At 37.8% G+C, this 24,510-nt stretch overlaps 1 protein-coding gene across 1 annotated transcript in view; it reads left to right on the top strand.

Annotated features, from left to right (window-relative positions):
- The window catches only part of PAK2 (p21 (RAC1) activated kinase 2), a 92,351-nt gene extending 68,297 nt beyond the window's left edge, over positions 1-24,054 (top strand). Inside the window, exons 8-15 of the mRNA XM_047874489.1 lie at positions 1,094-1,157; positions 4,114-4,162; positions 4,651-4,763; positions 5,854-5,971; positions 7,529-7,628; positions 10,891-11,087; positions 21,724-21,861; positions 22,319-24,054. Of these exons, the coding sequence (XP_047730445.1) occupies positions 1,094-1,157; positions 4,114-4,162; positions 4,651-4,763; positions 5,854-5,971; positions 7,529-7,628; positions 10,891-11,087; positions 21,724-21,861; positions 22,319-22,405 (866 nt within the window). The 3' untranslated portion in view covers positions 22,406-24,054. The remainder of the gene's footprint in view (positions 1-1,093; positions 1,158-4,113; positions 4,163-4,650; positions 4,764-5,853; positions 5,972-7,528; positions 7,629-10,890; positions 11,088-21,723; positions 21,862-22,318) is intronic.
- The last annotated feature ends 456 nt before the right edge of the window (positions 24,055-24,510 follow it).

Raw genomic sequence — 24,510 nt, 5'->3', positions numbered from 1 at the left:
CTTATTGAAAGAAATTTGTCTATGTTTATGCATACTTCTAGCTTCTCAGTATGAAAATACAAAATGTTCCCAAATAACTAAACAATATGGCATTCCTGTATAGATATATGTGTAAACATTAAATATATTTTTTTCTCTTCTCCCTTTAAATCCATCAGCTGCCATTGGCCTGAATCAACCATTGGAAATAATGTACACAGTGCCAGGGAGAGGGTAGCAGTAATGTCTGGTCGGAAGTCTACAACAGCTGTAGTTATAAAGAGCACTTTATATAGAGAGGGATCAAGGAAAAATACTACAGCTATAGTAGCTCTAGACCTAAGATTGGGTCCCTATATAAAATTGGATTATTTGTGTGAGTTTCCTTGATATGATCCTATCTCCTTTTACCTTAAGCAAGTGAAGACTTTGTGTGGTTTTCTCATGTTTTGACTTAATGATAGTAAGAATATAAATTATAGTTTTATATCCAAATCCTGATTTTAAAACTGTTCATTAGTTGTGACTTTGTGAACCTTCCTAAAACAGATATATGATTAGTTCATACTAAAGTAATCTTTATAGTAATAAGTGGCTTTCTAAATATATTGGAAGGTAGAAGATATATGGGAAGAGTCAGAAAAGCCATTTAGGTTTATTCACTTGGATATCACTTATGTATTATTTCTGATAGTAAGTAGTTTCATAACTTATCATTAGTTTAATACATTTCAGTGTATTAAAGGATACTCATCCTTACCTAAGAATTTTCCAATTAAGACTGAATCTCCCACATCCTGAAAACCTCTTACATTCTTAGGCAGACTAACACAGTTGGTCATTTTAAAGTGTGTTTATTTTTGAGAAAGTGATAGGATAATTAAGACATTGGTTAGGAGGTCCAACCTAATGTAAATAATATGTTCTTGCTTCTGATAAGTTTCATTAGTGTTTTGCTTTTGAAACATACATTATTTTTAAAATTTAGTGTTATGTTTGAAAGCTAATGTTCTAAAATCAGTAGAGTTTATTAGGAATAATGATGGAATTAGTTTACAAATTTAAAATACTTGACTGAGTTTCCAGTGTTTTGTTTGTTTTTTGTCTAAAATAGGAACTATTGTGAGCATAGGTGACCCTAAGAAAAAATACACAAGATATGAAAAAATTGGGCAAGGGTAAGTATTCATGAATATATTATACAATATTTAATAATTCTTGGGTATACAGTATGATACCTCTTTCTTTTTGCCTGCTGACATTGAACACTTACAGTATTCTGTGAGTGGTATTCTTGTAAGTAATGCATTTATTTCTACATGCTACTAAAAACTTGTGCCGTTTAGCAATAATCTTACATTGCTTTTTCTTGAATGTTATTTCCCATTGGTTGTTAAGAGATTAGATGGGGAAATTGCCCTGCCCATCAAATACATTTAAAAGATAATAAGAACATTTACTACAAGATTATAAGCAATAAAAGCATGTATTTAATCACATCACTGAATGTTGGTTTTTGAGTCTGATACCCTGATTTTGTCCAGTAATTTGTCATTTTTACATTTTTTTTAATGTTTATTTTTGAAAGAGAGCATAAGCGGGGGAGAGGCAGAGGGAGAGGAAGACAGAATCCGAAGCAGGCTCCAGGCTCTGAGCTGTCAGCACAGAGCCCAATGCCAGGCTCAAACCCACAAACTGTGAGATCATGACCTGAGCTGAAGGCTGGCGCTTAACTGGCTGAGCCACCCAGCCGCCCCCAGTAATTTGTATTTTTAAACTATACTTGGGACTCCTCAGTCGGTTGAGCACCGACTTTGGCTCGGTTCATCATGATCTTGCGGTCCGTGGGTTCCAGCCCTGCATCGGGCTGTGTGCTGACAGCTCAGAGCCTTGGAGCTGTTTTGGATTCTGTATCTCCCTCTCTCTCCCTGCCCCTCCCCCACTTGCTCACAGTCTCTCTCAAAAATAAATGCCAAAAAAAATTTTGTTTAAACCACACTTTTTTTCTGTTGCTTGGGAGCAAATGACCATCTTAAATTTTTAATTTTTTTTAATGTTTATTTTTTGAGAGAGAGAGTGCATGTGCATGAGTGGGGGAAGGGCAGAGAGAGAGGGAGACACAAAATCTGAAGCAGGCTCCAGGCTCTGAGCTGTCAGCACAGAGCCCAATATGGGGCTCAAACTCACGAACTATGAGGTCATGACCTGAGTGGAAGTCAGATGCTTAACCAACTGAGCTACCCAGGTGCCCCAACCATCTTCAATTTTTAATGTTATTAATCACTGGAAAAGTATTCTGTGAATTTAGAAAGAGAACTTAAGTCTTTTTTGAAAACTTACTTATGAATCTGTTTGTATATATGAATTTCTTTTTAAAAGTTAAATTTAAGTGGTGCCTGGGTGGTTCAGTTGGTTGAGTGAGTGACTTGATGTTAGCTCGGGTCATGATCTCAGGGTTTGTGGGTTCCAGCCCTTCATGGGGCTCTGCACCGATAGCTGGAAGCCTGCTTGGGATTCTCTCTCTCCTTCTTTCTCTTCCCCTTCCCCTCCCCCACTTGTGTGCACACATTCTCTCTCTCTCTCTCTCTCTCTCTCTCTCTCTCTCTCTCTGTCTCTCTCTCAGAATAAATAAACTTTAAAAAAAAAAAAAAGCTAAATTTAGGGGCATGATCCCAGAGTAGTGGGATCAAGCCCCATGTCGGGCTCTTCACTAAACGTGGAGCCTACTTAAGATTCGCTCTCTCCTTCTGCCCTTCTCCCCTGCTTATACTCTCTGTCTAAATTATTTTAACAAACACAACTGAATTTAGTTGCATCACTGGTTTAATAACAAAAATTGAAAATCATCTTAATATTCTTGAGCATGATAATGGATAAATTATATTGAATAATATAAATAATTATTATGAATGAATAACACCTATCCCAAATCCAATGTTGAATTAACGTTAAATCACATGGGGCACCATGGGGGCTCAGTTGGTTAAGCGTCCAATTTCAGCTTACATTATGATCTCACAGTTTGTGAGTTTGAGCTCCCCATCAGGCAACTCTGCTATTAGCTAGTGCAGAGCCTGCTCTGGATCCTCTCCCTCCCTCTCTCTCTGTCCCTCCCCTGCTCATGCTCTTACTCTCCCTCAAAAATAAACATTTAAAAATTTTTTTAAAAATTGCAGAAAAATCTATAAAATGAAACCCTTAATAAGAAATTTAAAAACTATGTTAAATGTATTTTATAGTGATACACACCTATGTCCTTTATAATTAAAGTGTAGGAATGTGCTTGGAAATGGTGCACATCAAATACAGACTACTTTTGGGAGAAAGGAGGATGCCTTTGTAAAGTGCACACAAGGACATTACAAATTTATTTGTAGTTTTTTTGTTTCGTAAGCAGGGAAATGGATCCATGAGTATCTATCACTTTTATCTTTCTTTTTATGACAAATTTCTAACATAAGTTTTGGCCACAGGGATTACCTTTTTCTTATTTTTCCCCCTTTTGTTTTGCTTTTACTCCTGTTTAAACATGTTAAGTCTAGGGGCGCCTGGGTGGCTCAGTGGGTTAAGCGTCCGACTTTGGCTCAGGTCACGATCTCGCGGTCTGTGAATTCGAGCCCCGCGTCGGGCTCTGTGCGGACTGCTCAGAGCTTGGAGCCTGTTTCAGATTCTGTGTCTCCCTCTCTCTCTGACCCTCCCCCGTTCATGCTCTGTCTCTCTCTGTCTCAAAAATAAACGTTAAAAAAAATTTTTTTTAAATAAATAAATAAATAATAAACATGTTAAATCTTGGGGTGCATGGGTGGCTCAGTTGGTTAAACATCCTACTCTTGATTTCAGCTCAGGTCATGATCTTATGGTCATGGGGTTGAGCCTGGTCGGGCTCTTCACTGACAGCACGGAGCCTGCTTGGGATCCTCTCTCTCTCCCCCTCTGCCCCTCCCCTGCTCGTGCTCACTTATGTTGGTGTGTGTGCGCTCTCTCCCTCTCTCAAAATAAACAGATAAATAAAAGATGTTTAAGTCTTAAGTGTACTTTAATCCTTTTGTAATTGTTCTGAGTATAAAGTTTTTAGATATATAAATGACAGTGATTTAGAAACCTTAAATCTGGTTGTGTCTTTTTTCCCCCTAGGGCTTCTGGTACAGTTTTCACTGCTACTGATGTGGCATTGGGACAGGAGGTAGTTTCTTTTTCATACTTTGGGTGTTACCATTAGCTTTTAGTGTAGGAAGAAACTAGACACATCTGTGAATAATCAGTAGGAATCTTTTTTTCAGTTGAATATATTGGAAGAATTACTTATGTAATTTTGTAGCACTTTTCTTAATAGGGAAAAAAAGAAGGAATTATGCATTGAGTTTCATAAAGGAGCAAATATTTTAAAAATTATTTTCCCAGCTTGGAAAGAAAAGAGGATTCATTCCTGGCATTGGTATGACCTTGGGCTGATTAATCAGGTTTAGAGAAAATACAAAAGTAGTTAGGTTCTGTGTATTACAGAGCATTGTGCATTGCCAGTGTGGAAGTAAAAGTACTACCTGTTGAGTAAGCTCACTGATAATATCATAGATACACAGTAAATTAAATTATTACCTGATTGGTGTTTGTAATTTTCTAAGAGAATTAGAAAACTTGTTCTGATTTTTCTTGTTTCTCTTTCCATCATAGGTTGCTATTAAACAGATTAATTTACAGAAACAGCCAAAGAAGGAATTAATCATTAATGAAATTCTAGTGATGAAAGAATTGAAGAATCCCAACATAGTTAATTTCTTAGACAGGTAAATATGAGTATTTCAAGTCTCCTGGTGTTGGGGGCTAGCCCCTTGAGTTAAGACTGAGTAGAATGTCAGTGTTGAAAAGTAAGCTTGAAGGAGGAGGAGAGGTAAAAAATAACACATTGTAGTTTAGCAGGCCTTTTTCTACATATATCTCACTTGGCAAGTTAGAGAAAGCAGTTAAATGAAGGACATTGCTGCTGGTGCTTGTATTAATTATAAATGATCACAAGCAGCAACATTAATGGAATGAGTTGTGATTAATGTGTTGACTAACAGGGGTGCCTGACTACATGGTTTCTAAACTTACATCAGTTTTTATTTTAAATGCTGTCTTTCATGGGCAGATAGTGTGTCAAAACCTCATTTGATTTTGGAGTTGATGTTACATAGCAGAACAGAAAGCAGAATAGAAAATTATATATTGTACCATTATGCAATTACATATATGTGAATGAAAGAAGAATAATAGAAAAATAAACAAAAATTAAAATAGTGATTATATTGGAGATAGAGGATTATAGATGACTTTCTTAGTGCCATATTGAAGTTTGTTTAGACTGGGGAAAAGATAACACATTTTTAGATTTCAGCCCTAGTAATAGGGGACATGTTCATAAAAATCCACTTCTCAGGTATATTTCCCTGCTTTTGGAAATACTGTTTCAAGTCAGTCTAGCATGGCAGGTAAGATAAGCCATAAGGTTTGGAATTAGTTACACTTGGCTTCAGATTCTAGTTCTGTCACCTACCAGCTATGTGAACTTAGATAAGTAGCTTCTCCAAGCCTCCATCTCTTCATCTGTAAAACAGGACTAATAATTACTGCCAAACAGTGTCATTTTAATTGGAATGATCTATGTATACACTCAGGTCACAATTGGGGGCAAACTTTCAAGTCACTCAGGAAAATCATAATGACCCTCAGTTAATTTTCTGTGCTGTTTTCTCAGCTTGCCAGTTTTCTCCCTGGCTCTCAAAACTTCCAACTTTCTAGTTTTGTTATTAGGGTGCCTGGCATTTGAATTCTTCAGCACAGAGTGGTGGTGAAATAAAAATGTGAGTGTATTTTGTGTGTTCATAATAATTTTAGCTACCTGATGGGAGATGAATTGTTTGTGGTAATGGAGTACCTTGCTGGGGGTTCACTTACTGATGTCGTGACGGAAACCTGCATGGATGAAGCACAGATTGCGGCTGTATGCAGAGAGGTGAGTGTGTCCCCTTTTGGATAAGTTACAGCAATGTGTGGTTAAGCAGGAGGTAAAAAAAAGGGGGGGGGGCAGGAGCTTTTTGCACAGGTAATTTTTACTATGTGAAATACTCACTCCATGTACATTATTCTTTGCAAGCGGCAAGCGTCTCCATACCATTTTATCCTACATGAGAGTTTAAACCCTTTCTTATGTATAAGATAATTCTGAAATGGAGCATGGTTTTTTGAAGAGCCCAGCTCACAGGTAAATTTCAGCAGGGTGATCATTAAAATTTAGCATCCAAACAGGGTACTTTTAAGAGTGCAAGGGAGGGCCAGTCAACAGTAGAAACATGGACTGTCTCAGGCAAAGCAAGACACATGTTTACCTTAAGTGTTAAGTTTGCTTCTGGCTTTATAAATTTCATCGAAGGTGAAAAACTGGTTGTTTCTTGATATTCATTAATGAATTTTTAGACATACTGTTGCTTCAGCCAATAGAATTCTGCCAAATTGCCCAATAAGTCCAAGCCTTTGGTTGTTTCAGGAGGAAAGGAAATAACTCTTTAATAAGAACTCTATAATATAAATATTATATTTCAATAATATGATATCTCTAACAAAGAATGTTTGATCACTTAAAAGCTAATAAAAAGAATTTATCTATTTATGGGGCACCTGGATGGCTCGGTTGAACATCTGACTTTTGATTTCAGCTCGGGTCATGATCCTAGGGTAGATTCAAGCCCTGAGTTGGGATTCTATTTATTCCTCTCTCTCTGACCTTACCCCACTCATACTCTCTCTCTCAAAATAAATAAATAAACTTAAAAAAAAAAGAATTTGCCTATTTATATATAATGTGTTTCTCTAATTTCTTTTCATAATTGTTTTAAAAATTATTTTAGGGGTCCCTCTAATTGGCAACTTAGAGAAAGCAGTTAAATGAAGGACAAATTTGTTTCTATTCATTTGTACCAGTGTTATGGGGAGGATTTATTCTTTTCAAGAATCTGCTTAAATGCTTGGTAAATGTAATACAGTATTACACAATTTATCTGTTTTTCCTTGAATGAATAGTAGAATATTTTGAATGAGATTTTTAGTTGTTATTCATAATGTACATCCTGTATTTGTTGTTTTCCTCTTTTGGGGTAAGAAATAAAAACAGCTTTTTCCATGTTTATAATTTATACTCAGTTTATATTCAAAAACATAGGGGCAAGCAGATTTTAAAACTCTAATGTTCCTGTATTTAAGGAAGGAGTAAGTTTTTCCTCACTTCTGACTCCATGCTTTCTGAAACATAGCATAAGAGGAAAGTTATTCTTTTATCATTGGTGTCTAGGTTGTGGATATAGCTTTATGTAAAATCCACTGTAAAAGAAATGGGAGAAAACATCTTACATCACATCAGTGAGCAGCTGGATGGAACTAGACCTCCCAGGATCTTACCTACTTTTCAGTGGCTAGATTAGACTTCTGAAGTCATGCTCAGGCCATAAGTACTGTGTGTGAACTTCCTTTGGACTTTTCAGGGACTGTTTCATTGATACGTGTTTTTCTTGTTTAGTGTTTACAGGCATTGGAGTTTTTACATGCTAATCAAGTGATCCACAGAGACATCAAAAGTGACAATGTGCTTTTGGGGATGGAAGGATCAGTTAAACTTAGTGAGTAACAAATGAAGAAATAACATTTATTTGTTATACTTCTGCCTTTTGTTTAAGTAAAAAAACCAAAAAACCTAGTGGGGCACCTGGGTAGCTCAGGTGGCTGAGTGTCCAACTCTTGATTTTGGCTCCTTCACAATCTCACAGTTCGTGGGTTCAAGCCCCACATTGGGCTCCGTGCTGTTAGTGAGGAGCCTGCTTGGGATTCTCTCTCTCCCTTTCTCTGCCCCTCCCCCACTCACTCACTCACACTCTCAAAGTAAACTTTAAAAAATTAACCTATTAATATTTTTATGACTTAATATATGGAGGAGGACAAGGGAAAGAATGGTAAAGAATATGAGCTCTCAACTGGACAGCTTGGGTTTAAATAGCAGATAAGCTACTAGTTGCTGACTAATTTGGGGTGAGTTACTTAATCTCTTTGTGTTTATTTTCTCAATTATATGATAAGGAAAATAAGATTAAGTATCTGAGAATTTTTCTGAGGATTAAAAATGTAAAGCACTGAAGAAAAGTGCCTGGGACTGTTGTAATGTTGGTGCTGCCTTCCAAAGATAAACTAAAATTTTCTCTGTTGTCTGTTAGGGTAGATCTTTCTCATTAATGCTGTTCAGCTTTCTTTGGATTTGGTAAAGCATGGCCTAATTGAGGGAGGGCTGGCTATATGACCCTGACCTGAGAGATGACAAGGGAAAAAAAACTCTTATAAACCTCTTTTCCTAATTATCTTCTGTATCAGACATGATAGAGTCATGGAGGAAAAAAATCCTAGACTTCCTTTTCCTCTGTTGGCTATAATCTGTCAGTTTCATCCAGGCCCTCTGGAGGATTCAGGAACAACTTCTATTGAGTTTCCTGCAACTATGCAAAATTCAAGGCATTTCTTGGATCAAGAAATCAAAGTTTTCCTTCTGTTCTGCTAGAATGTTTGGCTCCTTTTTCAACATCTCTTTTTTTTTTTTCTTTTTAATTTTTTTTTCAACGTTTATTTATTTTTGGGACAGAGAGAGACAGAGCATGAACGGGGGAGGGGCAGAGAGAGAGGGAGACACAGAATCAGAAACAGGCTCCAGGCTCTGAGCCATCAGCCCAGAGCCTGACGCGGGGCTCGAACTCCCAGACCGCGAGGTCGTGACCTGGCTGAAGTCGGACGCTTAACCGACTGCGCCACCCAGGCGCCCCTTCAACATCTCTTTTTAAAGATACTTCCTCCAGGGGCGCCTGGGTGCCTCGGTCGGTTGAGCGGCCGACTTCAGCTCAGGTCGTGATCTCGCGGTCAGTGAGTTTGAGCCCCGCGTCGGGCTCTGTGTTGACAGCTCAGAGCCTGGAGCCTGTTTCAGATTCTGTGTCTCCCTCTCTCTGACCCTCCCCCATTCATGCTCTGTCTCTCCCTATCTCAAAAATAAATAAAACGTTAAAAAAAAAAAAAATTTTTTTTTAAATAAATAAATAAAAAATAAAGATACTTCCTCCAGAGAGTATTCAACCACAAGAAAGAGGGTTCTGTTAGATGGTCAAAAATATAAGATTACTAATCTTAATCAGCAGGCAAATTACAAATGGACATTCTCCTACTGTTTTGGTGGATACACATGTAAACTGAATTAGACTTTTTTGGATAATATTTTATCCTGGCTCTTCCACATACTAGATGAATGATCTTGAGCAAGTTACCTAAAAATATGTATGCCTTACCCAATTTGTAAAATGAGAATAATATTAATAAATATGCCTATCTCATAGAGTTATCATAAGGATTAGGTATGTTAATTCTTATAAGATACTTGGAACAGTCCCTGGTTGTTAGAAGTACTCATTTTAGCTATAAATATTACGATTTGATGGAACAATTGCTTTTAGGATTCTTTTCTATAGGTTTACTGAACATAAGCACAACAATAAACACAAAGTTGTTCTCTGCAACACTGTAAAAAAAAAAAAACCTTAAATGTCAAGGAGCATAGGAATGATAAAATAAATTATAAGCCTTTTTATTTTGTAATATTGCATATTTACAGTAATGAGGTAGATCAGTGTACAACTATGGAAAAATCTCTCAAAATAAATTTTAAGAAACAATATACTGGAGCACCTGGCTGGTTCAGTTGGTGGGGCCTGTGACTCTTGATCTCAGGTTTGTGAGTTAGAGCCCCACATTGGGGGTAGAGATTACTTTAAAAAAATAATAAAAAGCACTTTACAAAGTATCCTAACTTAGATAAAATAAACCAGGCAGTTCATGGTAATTTTTGTACCTATGTAAATTCATAGCAAAAAGTCTAAAGCTTAAGAACTTAAATGTTAATAGTTACTTTTTAAATAGAATGGGTCTGTAGAAGGGAGGAGAAAATTCTAGATTCTCATCTTGATATTCCCACTAAATAAACACTGAGTGCTAACCTAGGCTTTCTGCTCCTGTTATAAAATAAGGTGGTTGGAGTGGAGTGATGCTGGCAAGGACTTTGTTAGGTATGGCTGTAGTTAAAGCTGTTCCTTTTCTAGAAGTCTGCTAAGTCCGATATGTAGTAATTCTACCTTCTGTTTATTTTCTTCAAAATTAGTTCCCACCTCCTGACCTTTACCTGTTTTATAGAATTTAGTTTTGTTCACCTTTGATACCTTTTCCTTTTAGACCTTTTTCAACTTCTTTAAAATTTTTAGGATAAAAGACCTGATAATTTGTCCTTTGCTTGTGGGAAGTAAAAGTAAACAAGTGAAGAGTATGTAACATCATCAAAATATTTGTAAACCCATTCTGGTTTAGTTGTTGTTTTTTGTTTGTTTGTTTGTTTGTTTGTTTGTTTGTTTTAATGTGAGCTCTGTGCCCAATGCGAGGCTTGAACTCACAACCCCAAGATCAAGAGTCATATGCACTACTGACTGAGCCAGCCAGGTGCCCCTGGTTTACTTTTTTTAATACAGTCTTTAAAAAAAAGAACAACAAAAACTGGGGTGCCTGGGTGGCCCAGTCAGTTAAGCAGCCAACTTCAACTCAAGTCATGATCTCACAGTTCGTGGGTTCAAGTCCCATCTGTGCTGACAGCTCAGAGCCTGGAGCCTGGAGGGAGATTCTATGTCTCCCTCGTTCTCTGCCCCTCCCCCACTCGCACTCTGTCTCAAAAATAAATAAACATTAAAAAAAAAAAAAGAGGCTGAACAGTCCATTGTAATTGTCATCTATCATGACCTCTTAGGTGGAACTATCCATGACACCATTAACTCTAGATACGGTTTTTTGTGTTTTTTTTTTTTTTTATAGCTGACTTCGGTTTCTGTGCCCAGATCACCCCTGAGCAGAGCAAGCGAAGTACCATGGTTGGAACGCCATACTGGATGGCACCAGAGGTGGTTACACGGAAAGCTTATGGCCCTAAAGTGGACATATGGTCTCTGGGTATCATGGCTATTGAGATGGTAGAAGGAGAGCCTCCATACCTCAATGAAAATCCCTTGAGGGTAAGACCAATTAAACACCAGCCTTATTTTTAGGAAAATACATTTCTTTAGAACATTTATTTAGAATCTGATTGTGCCAGGCACTCGCCAAAAATTTAAGATACAAAGTTGATATAACCTGGTCTCTGCCCTCTGTATCTAAAAATTATTTGCTTCTGGGTTATTGAGTTGAATGTGTGAGGTAAAGAGTTTGTAGAGTTTTAGTAAGCTGTATGGTTTTAAAGTTTGCACATAAGAATTTGCTCACTTTTGTACAAGTGTCCCTAGATGTACCCTTCAGATTGTCAACTTTGAACCTTGGCTTCTGTACCAAGTGCACAGGAGAGGAAAGCAAGATTGCGTCTGTGAGAAAACTGTGTAGATGGTGATGTTAAAGGTCACATTCAAACAAAAGAGTTAGGGTCCTGAGTTAGAGATGGGGTCAGTAGACTTTAAACAATTAGATATTCCAGTAGCTGAGGTGAAGAGTTTTGGAGTTTGTTTTTTCCTTCTTTCCCCCTCTCTGTCTGTCTCTCTCAGGTGAAGAGTTTAGGAGTTTGTTCTTTCTTTCTTTCTTTCTTTCTTTCTTTCTTTCTTTCTTTCTTTCTTTGTTTCTTTCTTTCTTCTACTTGTAAATTACCATATATGGCTCAATATCATTAGTTATTAAAGAAATGCATATCAAAACCCAAACAAGATACCACTTCACACCTTCAAGAATGACTATAATCAGGGCTCCTGGGTAGCTCAGTCAGTCAGGCACCCAACTTGTTTTTATCCACATAAAATCTTGTACACAAATGTTCATAGCAGCATTATTCATAATAGTCAAAAGTAGGAAAAACCCATATGCCTATCACCTGATGAATGAATGAACAAAAGTGGTATCCCACTACAATGGAATATTATTTAGTCATAATAAAAGTAGTGAAGTACAGGTATACGCAACATTAAACATGAAAGCATTTTGCTAAATGAAAGTCATACACAAAAGGTCATATATTGTAGGGTTCCATTTGCCATCGATTTTTGTTATTCAGGTTTTGCAAAGCCGCAAACACTGAATTAACAAATTCTGAACTGTTGTTTTTAGGGGAGATACAGGGTTGGGTTCTTGCAAGCCTTTGGTCACATTTCTGTCAACAGATCAATACATAACCTTGCTTTTTGTGTGTTTCTGTTTAAAGCCATTTAAAAAAAAATTTTTTTTTGAGAGGGAGTGAGTGAGAGCCACAAGCGCATGCACACAGAGATGGGGCAGAGGGAGGAGAGAGAGAATCTTACGCAGGCTCCATAGCCAGCACAGAGCCCGACTCAAGGCTTGATCCCATCCATGACCCTGGAATCGTAACATAACCAAAAATCCAGAATCCTTAACTGACTGAGCCACCCAGGTGCCCCATGAATTGTACACTTTAAAAGAGTGATTTTTGAGGCACCTGGGTGGTTCAGTCGGTTAAGGATCTGACTTTGGCTCAGGTCGATCTCATAGTCCCTGGGTTCGAGCCCTATGTAGGACTCTGTGCTGACCCCTCAGAGCCTGGAGTCTGCTTTAGATTCAGTGTCTCCCTCTCTGTCTACCCGCCCCCCCCCCCCCCCCCCCCGCTTGCACTCTGTCTGTCTCTCTCTCTCAAAACTAAACATTAAAAAGAAAATAAAGATGATTTTTATAGTATGTGGATTGTATCTCAATGAAGCAATTTTTAAAGTTTTTAAGTTACCATATGAGTATAGGCTTATTGCCAGAAATTGTTCTTTTCTAATTTTTTTCCAAATAAGTTGGACTTGTTATAAAATGGACTCGAGAGGCCAAGGTAATGGGTATTTGTAGGAGGGGCCCTGTCTGGGTGGCTTTGGATTTTGACGTTCTTTTTTCCTGAATGCTTTTGCAACGATTCCAGTTCAAGCAAGCAATTACAGTACTTTAATAGAAGTGATTAATTTTAGAACACTTTGGAACAATTTTTAAAATCCTCTAATTTCATTCATTTGTTTAACAAATATTGATTCGAGTACCTGCTCTGCAGTAGGCACTATACAAGGTGCTGTCTACCGACAAAAATTCCTGCCTTCATAGAAGGTAGAGAGAAACAATAAAATAAGTAAGAATAGTATGTAATATATTAAATGATAGAGTCTAAGTGCCCTGACTGGTAGGAGGGATTCAGGATTGTTTGATTTCACAAGAGTGCTTGAGAGGGCTTCACTGAGGTGACATTTGAACACAGGAGATAAGAAACATAGGAGGTACCTAAGGGAAGAACATTCTAGTCAGAAAGAACAGTACATGCAAAGGCTGTGAAGCCGAAGTATTCGTGGTATATTCAAAGACCATTTAAGATTCCTCCATAGCTAGTGTGCAGGGAGCACACAGTAGGAGAAAAAAGATAGGTGAAGAAATGGGACCAGACTGTATAGTGCTTTATTAGGCTTTTATAAGAATTTTGGTGGCACTTGGGTGGATCAGTCAATTGAGTATCCAACTCTTGATTTTGGCTCAAGTCATAACCTCATGGTTCATAAGTCTGAGCCTCGTGTTGGACTCTGCACTGACAACCTGCTTGGAATTCTCTCTCCCTCTCTCTCTGTCCCTCCCTGACTTGTGCATGTATGCATGCACTCCCTCAAATAAACGTTAAAAAAAAAAAGAATCCTGGCTTCTTCATAAGTGAGACAGGCAAACCATTGTAGAGTTTTGAGCAGAGATGTGAAATGGTCTTACTGACATCTTAACAAGATCACTCTGGTTACTTTATTGAGAAAAGATTTTCAAGTGAGGTAAAGATAGACACAAGAAGACCAGTTAGAAGGCTATTGCAATAATCCAGGCAAGACATGATGGTATACTAGACCAGAATGGTATCAGTAGAGGTGGGGGAAAGTAATTGGATTCTGGATGTATTTGGAAAGGAGAGCCTATGGCGGGGGGGATATGACCCAAGAATTTGGCCTAAACAACTGGAATGGTGAAATTCAAGTTCACCTTAACTGAAATGGGGAAGACTACAGGTAGAGTGGCATGTGGGGTGGCAGGTGGGAGATCAGGAGGTAACATTTTAACATATTTTAGATATGTTCTATTAAGACATCCAAGTGGATATGTTGAATAGGCTGTTGGGTATGCCAGTCTAGGATTAGGCCAGAGGTGTAAAATTGAGACTTAGCTATAGAAATTATTTAAAGCTATGCAGCTAGATAAGATCACCAGGTCAAGTGGGCATAGACAGACAATAGAAAATTTTCAGCTTGCATCCTGAGGCATTTGTTCCATAGTTAACAGTTGATGTGGCAGACCAGCAAGGAATGGCTGGAGAGGTACATAAAACCAAAATAAACACATGCCCTTGAATCTTCACGCAAAAAGTGGGGGAGGCATCAGCTTATCAGAAACTACAGTTACGTCAAGTAAGATGAAGACTAAGACTTGATCATTCAAGTTGGCAATGTGAATGTAATTGATGGAAACTTGGCAAGCAGGAACTTCTCCTGTCAACATGGAATAGCAGGTACCAGATTAACCACCCTTGCCAAAAGGAACGACAACAAAAAAATGAGAATATATGAAACGATGGTTTGCAAGACCCTGGACATCAAATAATGAAGAACAGTGATCTCCAAAAGTGGGAAAGGCTTGAGGTGAGCCCTGTGACTGCCTCCAGCTTAATGTCTTAAGAGAATTTCTAGGCCATGTACAGGGAGGAAGGGCCCAGGTGGAGCCCAGTGGTCTGGGGAGAATAAGGCAGCTGGAGTTTACAAGACAGAGAATGGGAGAAGAGAAAGCTTCATAGAAGATTCTGGAGATCCGTGAAGTCCCCTTTGAGCATTCAGTAGAGATTGGTGCATCTGTGTGAAGAGTCTACCCAAGGTCAGGGGACCCATCTGGTAAGATTGGAGTAAACAGTTGCTTGGTGCTCACACAGAGGCTGGGAATAGTTCCTGCTTTTGTCAGCCACAGTGGAAAACCTTGTAATTCACAGGATATGGAATGGAAGACTCAAAAGAGTCCTGCATCAGTGATGGGAAATAATTACCCCTAGACTAAATGCTGCTATGGTCCCACCTAACAAATCTTGAAAACAAGACCCAAAGAGATCTTGTTCCCAAGTAACTGCGTTGCAGAGCAAAACTCGAATATTTATAGGAATACAGAAATATCCAGCACCCAACAAATGCTTAAATATCCAGTCAGAGTTCATCAGAGAGGCAGAAGAGCAGGAAGGTACAACCCATAATGAGAAAAATCAATCCATTGCAACAGACCAGAACTGACACAGATAAAAGAGTACATAAAAGCATTAAAGCAGTTTTTAAGAGCAGAGGCATTTTAAAAGAATATTTTTTCAAAACCCAAATTGAAGTTATAGATAGAAACTACAGTGTAGTTCGAAGGTTTATAGTTTGAGATTGAATTAATAGCAAGTGATACATTGCAGAAAAAAATGATTAATGATAATCATAGACCAAGTAATAAAAAGCTATCCAAAATAGAAATAAATTTTTTTAAGAAATGAAATAGCAATAGTGAGCTGTGAGATAACTTTAAGTGTTCTAATATATGTGAAATAAGTTTTGGGGAAAAATCAGACAATCAGGAATTCAGCCAATGAATATCTTTTTAAAATTAAGGCAAAATAAGGATTTTTCTCAAACATAGACACTGAAAGAATTTATCACCAGCAGATCTACACTACAAGAAATAGTAGAAGAAATCTTTCAAGCAGAAAGAAAATGGTAATATGACTCCACACAAAGAAATGAGTATTAGAAATAGTAACTGTGAGTAAATAAATCCAATTTTTTTTTTCTTATGTAAATATCTTTAAAAGATAAAACTGTTGGGACACCTGGGTGGCTAGTTGGTTAAGCATCTGACTTCAGCTCAGGTCATGATCTTGAGGTTCGTTTGTGAGTTCGAGCCCTGCATCAGGCTCTGTGCTGACAGCTCAAAGCCTGGAGCTTCAGATTCTGTCTCCATCTTTCTCTGCTCCTCCCTCACTCACACACTGTCTCTCAAATATAAAACATTTAAGTAAGTAAATAAATGTTAAAACTGTTTACATCAAAATAATAATGGGAAGGGGAAGAAAAAAAACGTATGTACAGGTAAAATGACAACAAAAGAATAAGGCTGAGGAGGAGAACCATAAGATTGTCGTAGTCTGGTGTAATATTGTGATGATTGTGAAATTGAAAGTTGTATGCCCCTTACCTCTTAAGCAAACCCTAAAATACTGAAAGAATTACACCTAATAAAATTCAGCTAAGGAGATAAAACAGAATTATAAATAATTCTGAGTTAAAGAGAAGACTCCACATGGATCGGTTTGTCAAAGGGGTAAGGTGCCAATGAAAAGAGCTCCAGTGGCCAAAGATGCAACAATTTGAACAAAATAAAGTTGTAGGGGATAATAATCCAAAGTATAAGATAATATTTATGTGTCCTTGCTGGTATAAGTAAGTAATTGAATAAATAAATCGGCAGGAGAGACAACTCTTATGCAGAAAATTTTCAAATAATTTGTGTGGATGTTCCACCCTAAGGGCAATGGAGCATAACTCCGTACTCCTTAAGTATAGACTGCACATAATGATAAGAGCACAGTAAGAAAAGAGAGGAAAACAGTAACTTTGCAGTAGAAAAACCTGACAGGCACTGCCTTAGCCAGCTGAAAAGGTCAACATCAACAGGCATAAATTATGTTGATAGTATGTGGCACTCTAGATAGAAAGTGGCACTCTAACTGTGATGTTGCTTCCCAAAGCACATATTCTCATTCTAATCATGAAGAAAACATAAAATTCCAGTAGAAGGCATTCTGTGAAATTAAACCTGACCAATACTCCAAACTGTCAAAGTCATCAAAAGCAAAGGAAAGTCTGAGAAATTTTCACTGCCAAGAGGAGCCCACAGAGACATGACAACACGATGTAATGTATAATGAGTGTCCTGAGACAGAAACTAGGGTGGGAGGAGGGGTGAAATAGGGAAATCTATAGTACGAATGCTGGAAGCACTAAGGGCCTCTATGAGGTTAATGATGCCAGTCCACAGGGATCTATTTCTTCTGCTGTCCTTAGCTGTGGAGGTACAAGCAAAGAGCAGGCAAAGTTTGATATGTAGCAAAGTGATTGCTATGAAGTGCAAGAGGGTCGAAGTGATTATATGGAAGGAATGATGAACAACTGGAAGAACAATGGGATTTATTTAAGTTTAGTGGAGTCAAAGGATCGCCGTGTTGGGGGTGTTCACAATGCAGAAGGTAGGAGGTGGACAGCAATAGTGATTTCAGAGTTGCAGTCATGGGTACTGATGAGGCACAGGCTGTGACCATGAGCTTGTGTGACCAAGGGAGGCCAAAGCACAAAAGCATGGGAGAAGAGGAGGTCAAGGAACTGTTACTGGCATCTCTGTAGCTACTGAAATCGCTCTGAATTATGAGCAGTGTTAGAGATGATAACAGTGTTTGGTAGATACTTGAAACAAAGTAAAGTAGATGTGAGTTTGAAAGCCTGGGACTTCCAGAAGAGGGAGGTAGATATCTCCGGCAATGAGGAACCACCAGGACACTCCTTCTCTAGGTACAGTGGTACAAAGGGCTAAGAGGGACTGGCCTACTCCTAGAGAGCACTGTGGATGAGGCAGTTCATCAGGGGAGAACGGTTCATAAACGGAGGGGCAGTGGTGGATGAAGAAGTAAAGGTGGAAAGGGGAGCATGCAGAGCCAAATGGGCATGAGAGTACAGAAGCTGCAGGAACAAGCAGTCCCGGTCTCCTTGTAATCACTAGCATAAATGCAGATACAGAGGGTAATAAGAGTTATTTCAAGGTAGAAAAATGGCTGTTAAGCGTTTGGAGAGAAGGCATACTTGACAGGAGTGCTTGTTTTTATGGGCTTCCCTCTTAACCCCTTCTGATGGAGTATGGGGCTTAGCAGTCTGAGGATCTTCACTTGAATTGCTATCTCAAGTAATTTCTTAGCATGGCATTTGTAAATGAAAATTTTATCACATAAAGAGAAGTGAGCTCAGGTGGCAAAGAAATGGGCACACTCATGTCCTGATTTTTTGAGTGTCAGTATCCTTTTTTATGGCATTTTGGTGATACAGCAGAAACGTGAAATAATTCAGGAAAAAATTTAGGTGACCTTGGGTTTGGCAGTGTTTTTAGATAAAACATCAAAAAGCATGATCCATAAAAGAATAAATTGGACTTTATTAAAGTTAAATCATCCTTTCTGACAAAAACACTATTAAGAGAATGAAAAGATAAGTCACTCGCTGGGAGAAATAATTTCCAGACCACCCATTAGATGATCAAATGTTGTCCAAAATATATAAAGAACTCTTCAAACTTCAACAATGAGAAAATAAACAACCTAATGCAAAAATGGACAAAACATCTCCACAGACAGCTAAAGAAGATACACAGTTGGCAAATAAGCATTTAATAAGATGTTCAACATCGTGTTTATTAGGGAACTGCAAAATTAAAACAACACAAATATATATACCTATTAGAATGGCCTTAAATTTTTTTTTTTAATGATGATACCAAATGCTGATGAGAATGTGGAGCAGTAACTTTCTTTTGTTGCTGGTGGGAATTGAAAATGATACAACCACTTTAGAAGACATGATTTCATCTATAGAGTTAAAAAGATCAGTGGTTGCCAGGTGTTTGCAGAGATGGGATGGGGAAGAAGAATGGGTGGAGCACAAGAGATTTTTAGGACAGTGAAATTTTTCTGTAGGATACTATAATGTCAGAAACATGACCATGTGCATTTGTCAAAATCCATACAACTATACACTGCAAAGAGTGGCCCCAGTGTAAGTCATAGACTTTCATTTAGTGAAAATATATCAGTAGTGGTTCTTCACTTGTAACAAGTGTATTAATGTAATTAATTAATTACTTTGTTGAGTGATTGATGTAATTAATTGATTGTATTAATGTAAGGAACCATCCCCATTATCAACATCCCTCACCAGAGGGTACATTCCACAATCCATGAACCTACATTAGCACCTCATTATCACCCAGAGTCCATAACATTAGGGTGCACACTTGGTGTGCAATTTTATGGGCTTGGACAGATGTATAATGAAATAGTAACATATGTCCATCACCAACATAGTATTTTCACTGCCCTAAAAATCGTCTATATTCTGCCTGTTTCAATAGCTTTATAGATACAGCTGGTTTAAAAAAAAAGTTTTCAGACTTCAACCTATATTACAAAGGTGTAATCATCAAGACAGTATGGTACTGGAACAAAAACAGACACTCAGATCAATGGAATAGAATAGAGAACCCAGAAATGGACCCACAAACGTGTGGCCAACTAATCTTTGACAAAGGAAAGAATATCCAATGGAATAAAGACAGTCTCTTCAGCAAGTGGTGCTGGGAAAACTGGACAGCGACATGCTGAAAAATGAACCTGGACCACTTTCTTACACCAGACACAAAAATAAATTCAAAATGGATGAAAGACTTAAATGTAAGACAGGAAGCCATCAAAATCCTCGAGGAGAAAGCAGACAAAAGCCTCTTTGACCTTGGCCTCAGCAACTTCTTACTCAACATGTCTCCGGAGGCAAGGGGAACAAAAGCGAAAATGAACTATTGCAACCTCATCAAAATAAGCTTCTGCACAGTGAAGGAAACAATCAGCAAAACTGAAAGACAACCTACCAAATGGGAGAAGATATTTTCAAATGACATATCAGATAAAGGGTTAGTATCCAAAATCTATCAAACTCAACCTGCAAACAACAAATAATCCAGTGAAGAAATGGGCAAAAGACACGAACAGACACTTCTCCAAAGAAGACATCCAGATGGCCAACTGACACATGAAAAGATGCTCAACATCACTCATCATCAGGGAAATACAAATCAAAACCACAATGAGATTATCACCTCACCCCTGTCAGAATGGCTAACATTAACAACTCAGGCAAAAACAGATGTTGGCAAGGATGTAGAGAAAGAGGATCTCTTTTGCACTGTTCGTGGGAATGCAATTGGTGCAGCCACTCTGGAACAGTATGGAGGTTCCTCAGAAAATTCAAAATAGAACTACCCTATGACCCAGCAATTGCACTACTAGGTATTTATCCAAGGGATACAGGTAGACTGTTTCAAAGGGGCACATGCACCCCCATGTTTATAGCAGCACTATCAACAATAGCCAAAGTATGGAAAGAGCCCAAATGTCCATCGATGGATGAATGGATAAAGAAGATGGGGGGGGGGGGTGTACAATGGAGTATTACTCAGCAATCAAAAAGAATAAAATCTTGCCATTTGCAACTGTGTGGATGGAACTAGAGGGTATTATGCTAAGAGAAATTAGAGAAAGACAGTATCATATGACTTCATATGAGGACTTTAAGATACAAAACAGGTGAACATAAGGGAAGTAAAAATAATATAAAAACAGGGAGGGGGACAAAATATAAGAGACTCTTAAATATGGAGAACAAACAGGATTACTGGAGGGGTTTGGGAGAGGGGATGGGCTAAACGGGTAAGGGGTATTAAGGAATCTACTCCTGAAATCATTGTTGCACTATATGCTAACTAACTTGGATGTAAATTTTAAAAAATAAGTAAAAATAATAAATAAATAAATAATAAACTGAAACAAAGTTTCAAGAAATCCTGTTTTGAAATCTGATGTGACTTGAGGAAAAAAAGCTTGAGAAAGGTAAATGGATGCTATATGTTGATATTGGAATTGTGCTCATTTTTCTTTCTACCCTTATGTATTATAGTTCTTTTATCAATATGTATTACATTTAGTATAACTCCTCTCCAAAAAGATGAAGCTAATTTTTGAAAAAGAAATTAGGAGGGACACTGGAGTGGCTCAGTCACTTAAGCATCCAACTTCGGCTCAGGTCATGATCTCACAGTTCGTGAGTTCAAGCCCCACATTGGGCTCTGTGCCAGCCCAGAGTCTGGAGCCTGCTTTGGATTCTGTGTCTCATTCTCTCTCTTCCCCTCCCCCACTTGTGCTCTGTCTCTCAAAAATAAATAAACTTTTTTTAAAAATGTGAAAAAGAAATGAGAATACAACATCTAAAAATAAAGGGAAGGGGCGCCTGCATGGCTCAATTGGTTTAGCGTCTCATATGAGATCAAGCACCTTGTCAGACTCTGCACAGGGTGTGGAGCCTGCATGGGATTCTCTCTCTTTCTCGGCTGCTCCCCGTGTGTGCTCTGTCAAAATAAATAAATAGGCATTTAAAAATAATAAAAGCTAAGGGAGAATATATGAAACAAATAGGCAGAAATAATACTAAACCTTAATTTAGTGTTTCTGGTCATTGTCTTCCCCCCACCCCCGCCCCAAGAGACCACACAGGGGAGGGTCAGAGAGAGAGAGAGAGAAAACAGAATTCCTAGCAGGGTCCCAGCTGTCAACACAGAGCCAGCCCTACATGGGGCTTGAATTCACGAGCCCTGAAATTATGACCTGAGCCAAAATCAAGAGTCAGACGCTCAACTGCCTGAGCCACCCAGGCACCCCAATAAATAAATCTTTAAAAAAAAAAAATTAAGCAAAAGATCCATAAACTTTTATAAAGTGGCGTCTCACTTTGTTGCGCTACCTTAAGTATGTCAAAAATGTTCTTCTGTTTTTAGGCCTTGTACCTGATAGCAACTAATGGAACCCCAGAACTTCAGAATCCAGAGAAACTTTCCCCAATATTTCGGGATTTCTTAAACCGTTGTTTGGAAATGGATGTGGAGAAAAGGGGTTCGGCCAAAGAATTGTTACAGGTGAATTTGGAAATAATACTATTTTTGGATAAAGTTGACTTTTTTGAGTAAGCAACAGAAAGTTTACATAGGGTTAATAATTACCATTTTGCTCTTCATTTATCACCAGCAACATTGTAGCTGCTGCAGTTTAGGATTGTATCTGCTAGGAATAAAATAGCTATAACACTAAAATTAGGTATATGAGTTTTTGCATGCTGTCAGTTGTCAGACAAGTCCATTGCTGGTGTGGGTATCTGGGTCATTTAGGTGAGCTTTTATAATATTAAATAGACTAAAAAGACTGATTTCAACTATAAAAGTGATATATTGATTATGTTGACTTTATACACATACTGAAATATGTGTTTGTTAAATAAATTTTAATCCATAAAATAGTCTTTGGGGTTTAATTGAAAGGAAATTTTTAGCTTCTAAACTAGTGACATTCATGCATCTTTCCCCCTCTTTCTGGCAGCATCCCTTCCTGAAACTGGCCAAACCATTGTCCAGCTTGACGCCACTGATCATGGCAGCTAAAGAAGCAATGAAGAGTAACCGTTAGCATCATTGCCGTGGCCTCATATTCTTTCTTCCATTTTCTAAAAGAAATCTTTTAATATATGAAAATTATTACTCTTTGGGGCTTAAAGAAATGGTCTGTATAACATGGAGGAAAAAGCAAACTACTGCTTCCTGAAGACAACCAAGAGAAAATTACAAAACGGAATGAAAACTTTCCATTGAATCCCTTCTTTATAGGGTCCAAAAGGAATTATGGACTGAATCACTAGCCATCTTTCAGCAGACAGCCCATCAGGGCCATTTATCATGCTTGAGATTTGCATTTAATTTTGCTGATTTCACTGTAATGGATCCCATTCATTGTCCCTTTTGGGGGGGGAGGGTATTTTCAATACTTGAATGGCAGATTCGAGTTTTTCAAGAGTATTTGTTTCATCTGCTAGTCTTTTCTCTCCATAGCCTTTTTTCCCCCTTGACATGCTCTTTTTGAGTTGCTTTGAGAAATTTTTCTCAAGCCTAAATTTGAGGCAAATGTAATAAAATTATGTAGTTCCTTATATTGGCAAAGGGGCTCAAAATCGTTTAGCTTTGTATAGAAGTTAGGGCCAGCTATTATTACACGTAGTGTTTCAGTTCATAATTTGAACTGAAGGAAGGGAAGAAAAATATGTGATTTTTACCTTTTTTAATAATGTGAAAGTCAATTTTAGAAATTTCATGGTAGTGAGTTGTTTGGCATTTGTTACATGTATAATAGAGAGACTAATAATCTATATTTATAACTAAATCATTGAGACAGAAAAAGAATCCCATTGACTATACAACCTTACAATTTAATTTCCTTTCTAAGTGTATCCTCTTCAGATTGGGCTTTAGGAACCAAAGTTATTTGCTCTTTCTTGTTCCAACTTGGGCTTTGTGACTGGTTGGTATTGCTACTTTGCCCTTCCCCCTTTTTTCCCTTCATTTTGGAAATAAGTTTCTGTATATGTTGTAATTTTAGTTAGTTTGTTTTTTAATTAACCCTCGCACCCTACTCCACCCCTGTCCCTTTGGTAAATAATATAATAACCATTGAATTTTCAGAATTTAAAAGTTAATTTTTTTCCCATTTAAAGAAGAAAAATACTCGGAGCTAGCAGAAACAAAGCGAGAGACTAGAACTCTAAAATAATTAGGTAAGATTATATTCATGTAAGAGAAATGACGGTTACATAGAGATGCGGCTTCTGACCAGTAAACTGTGGAGATCTGTTATAAACATTGTTCCCAACCAACATTTCACTAGCAATGAGAACTTAACATGACAAAGTTCTTGATAAATTCATTGATTATTTGAGATGTTGAGTTACTCTAGATTTTTTTCAAAAAAAATAATGTGTAAAAAAAAAAAAACTAGAGAAAGGAAGAAAAATGAAATATCCTTGTTGATAGCAATACTTTTTTTATTTTAAAAATTTTAAGAAGGTCTGTGACCTGTAGCATTAATTATGAGAGTGCCCTCTCTTCTCCCCTCCCCGTTCTCTCCTTGTTTTTTATTTTCTTATGGAAGCAGTGTCGTCCTTCAAGCCACATTAAAGAAAACAATCTGGTTTGGTTCAGGCATTTTGTTCCCACCACCACTCTTAATTAACTTCACACCTACTTGCCGTCAGTAGTACAAATCATGAATAAAAATAATTTTGAGTACATTAAGGGAACTAATAGAATTTTATGTCCTATAATTTTCATCACATCTATGTTAAGATATGAGGATAGAATGGCTGTTTTTTATTGATAACGCAAGGTTTTCACAAAATGTGTAAAATAATTAGTGGAACTTTTACGTAGAGCACTTAATGATTTCTGTTTTAATGATTTCTGTTTTCAGTTTGATTTTTTTTAATTAAGTTTTTTTTTAATGTTTATTTTTGAGAGAGAGACAGACAGAGTGAGCAGGGGAGGGGCAGACAGAGAGAGGGAGACACAGAATCTGAAGCAGGCTCCAGGGTCTGAGCTGTCAGCACAGGGCCTGATGTGGGGCTTGAACTCAAAAATGTGAGATCATGACCTGAGCCGAAGTCGGGCACTTAGACCGACTGAGCCACCCGGGCGCCCCCCAGTTTGATTCCTGATTTCATTTTTCTTTGGATTATATTGACCACC

Source organism: Prionailurus viverrinus, chromosome C2, assembly GCF_022837055.1.
Source record: "Prionailurus viverrinus isolate Anna chromosome C2, UM_Priviv_1.0, whole genome shotgun sequence".
Classification (NCBI taxonomy): Eukaryota; Metazoa; Chordata; class Mammalia; order Carnivora; family Felidae; genus Prionailurus; species Prionailurus viverrinus.
This window is presented reverse-complemented; position numbering and strand designations above follow the sequence as displayed.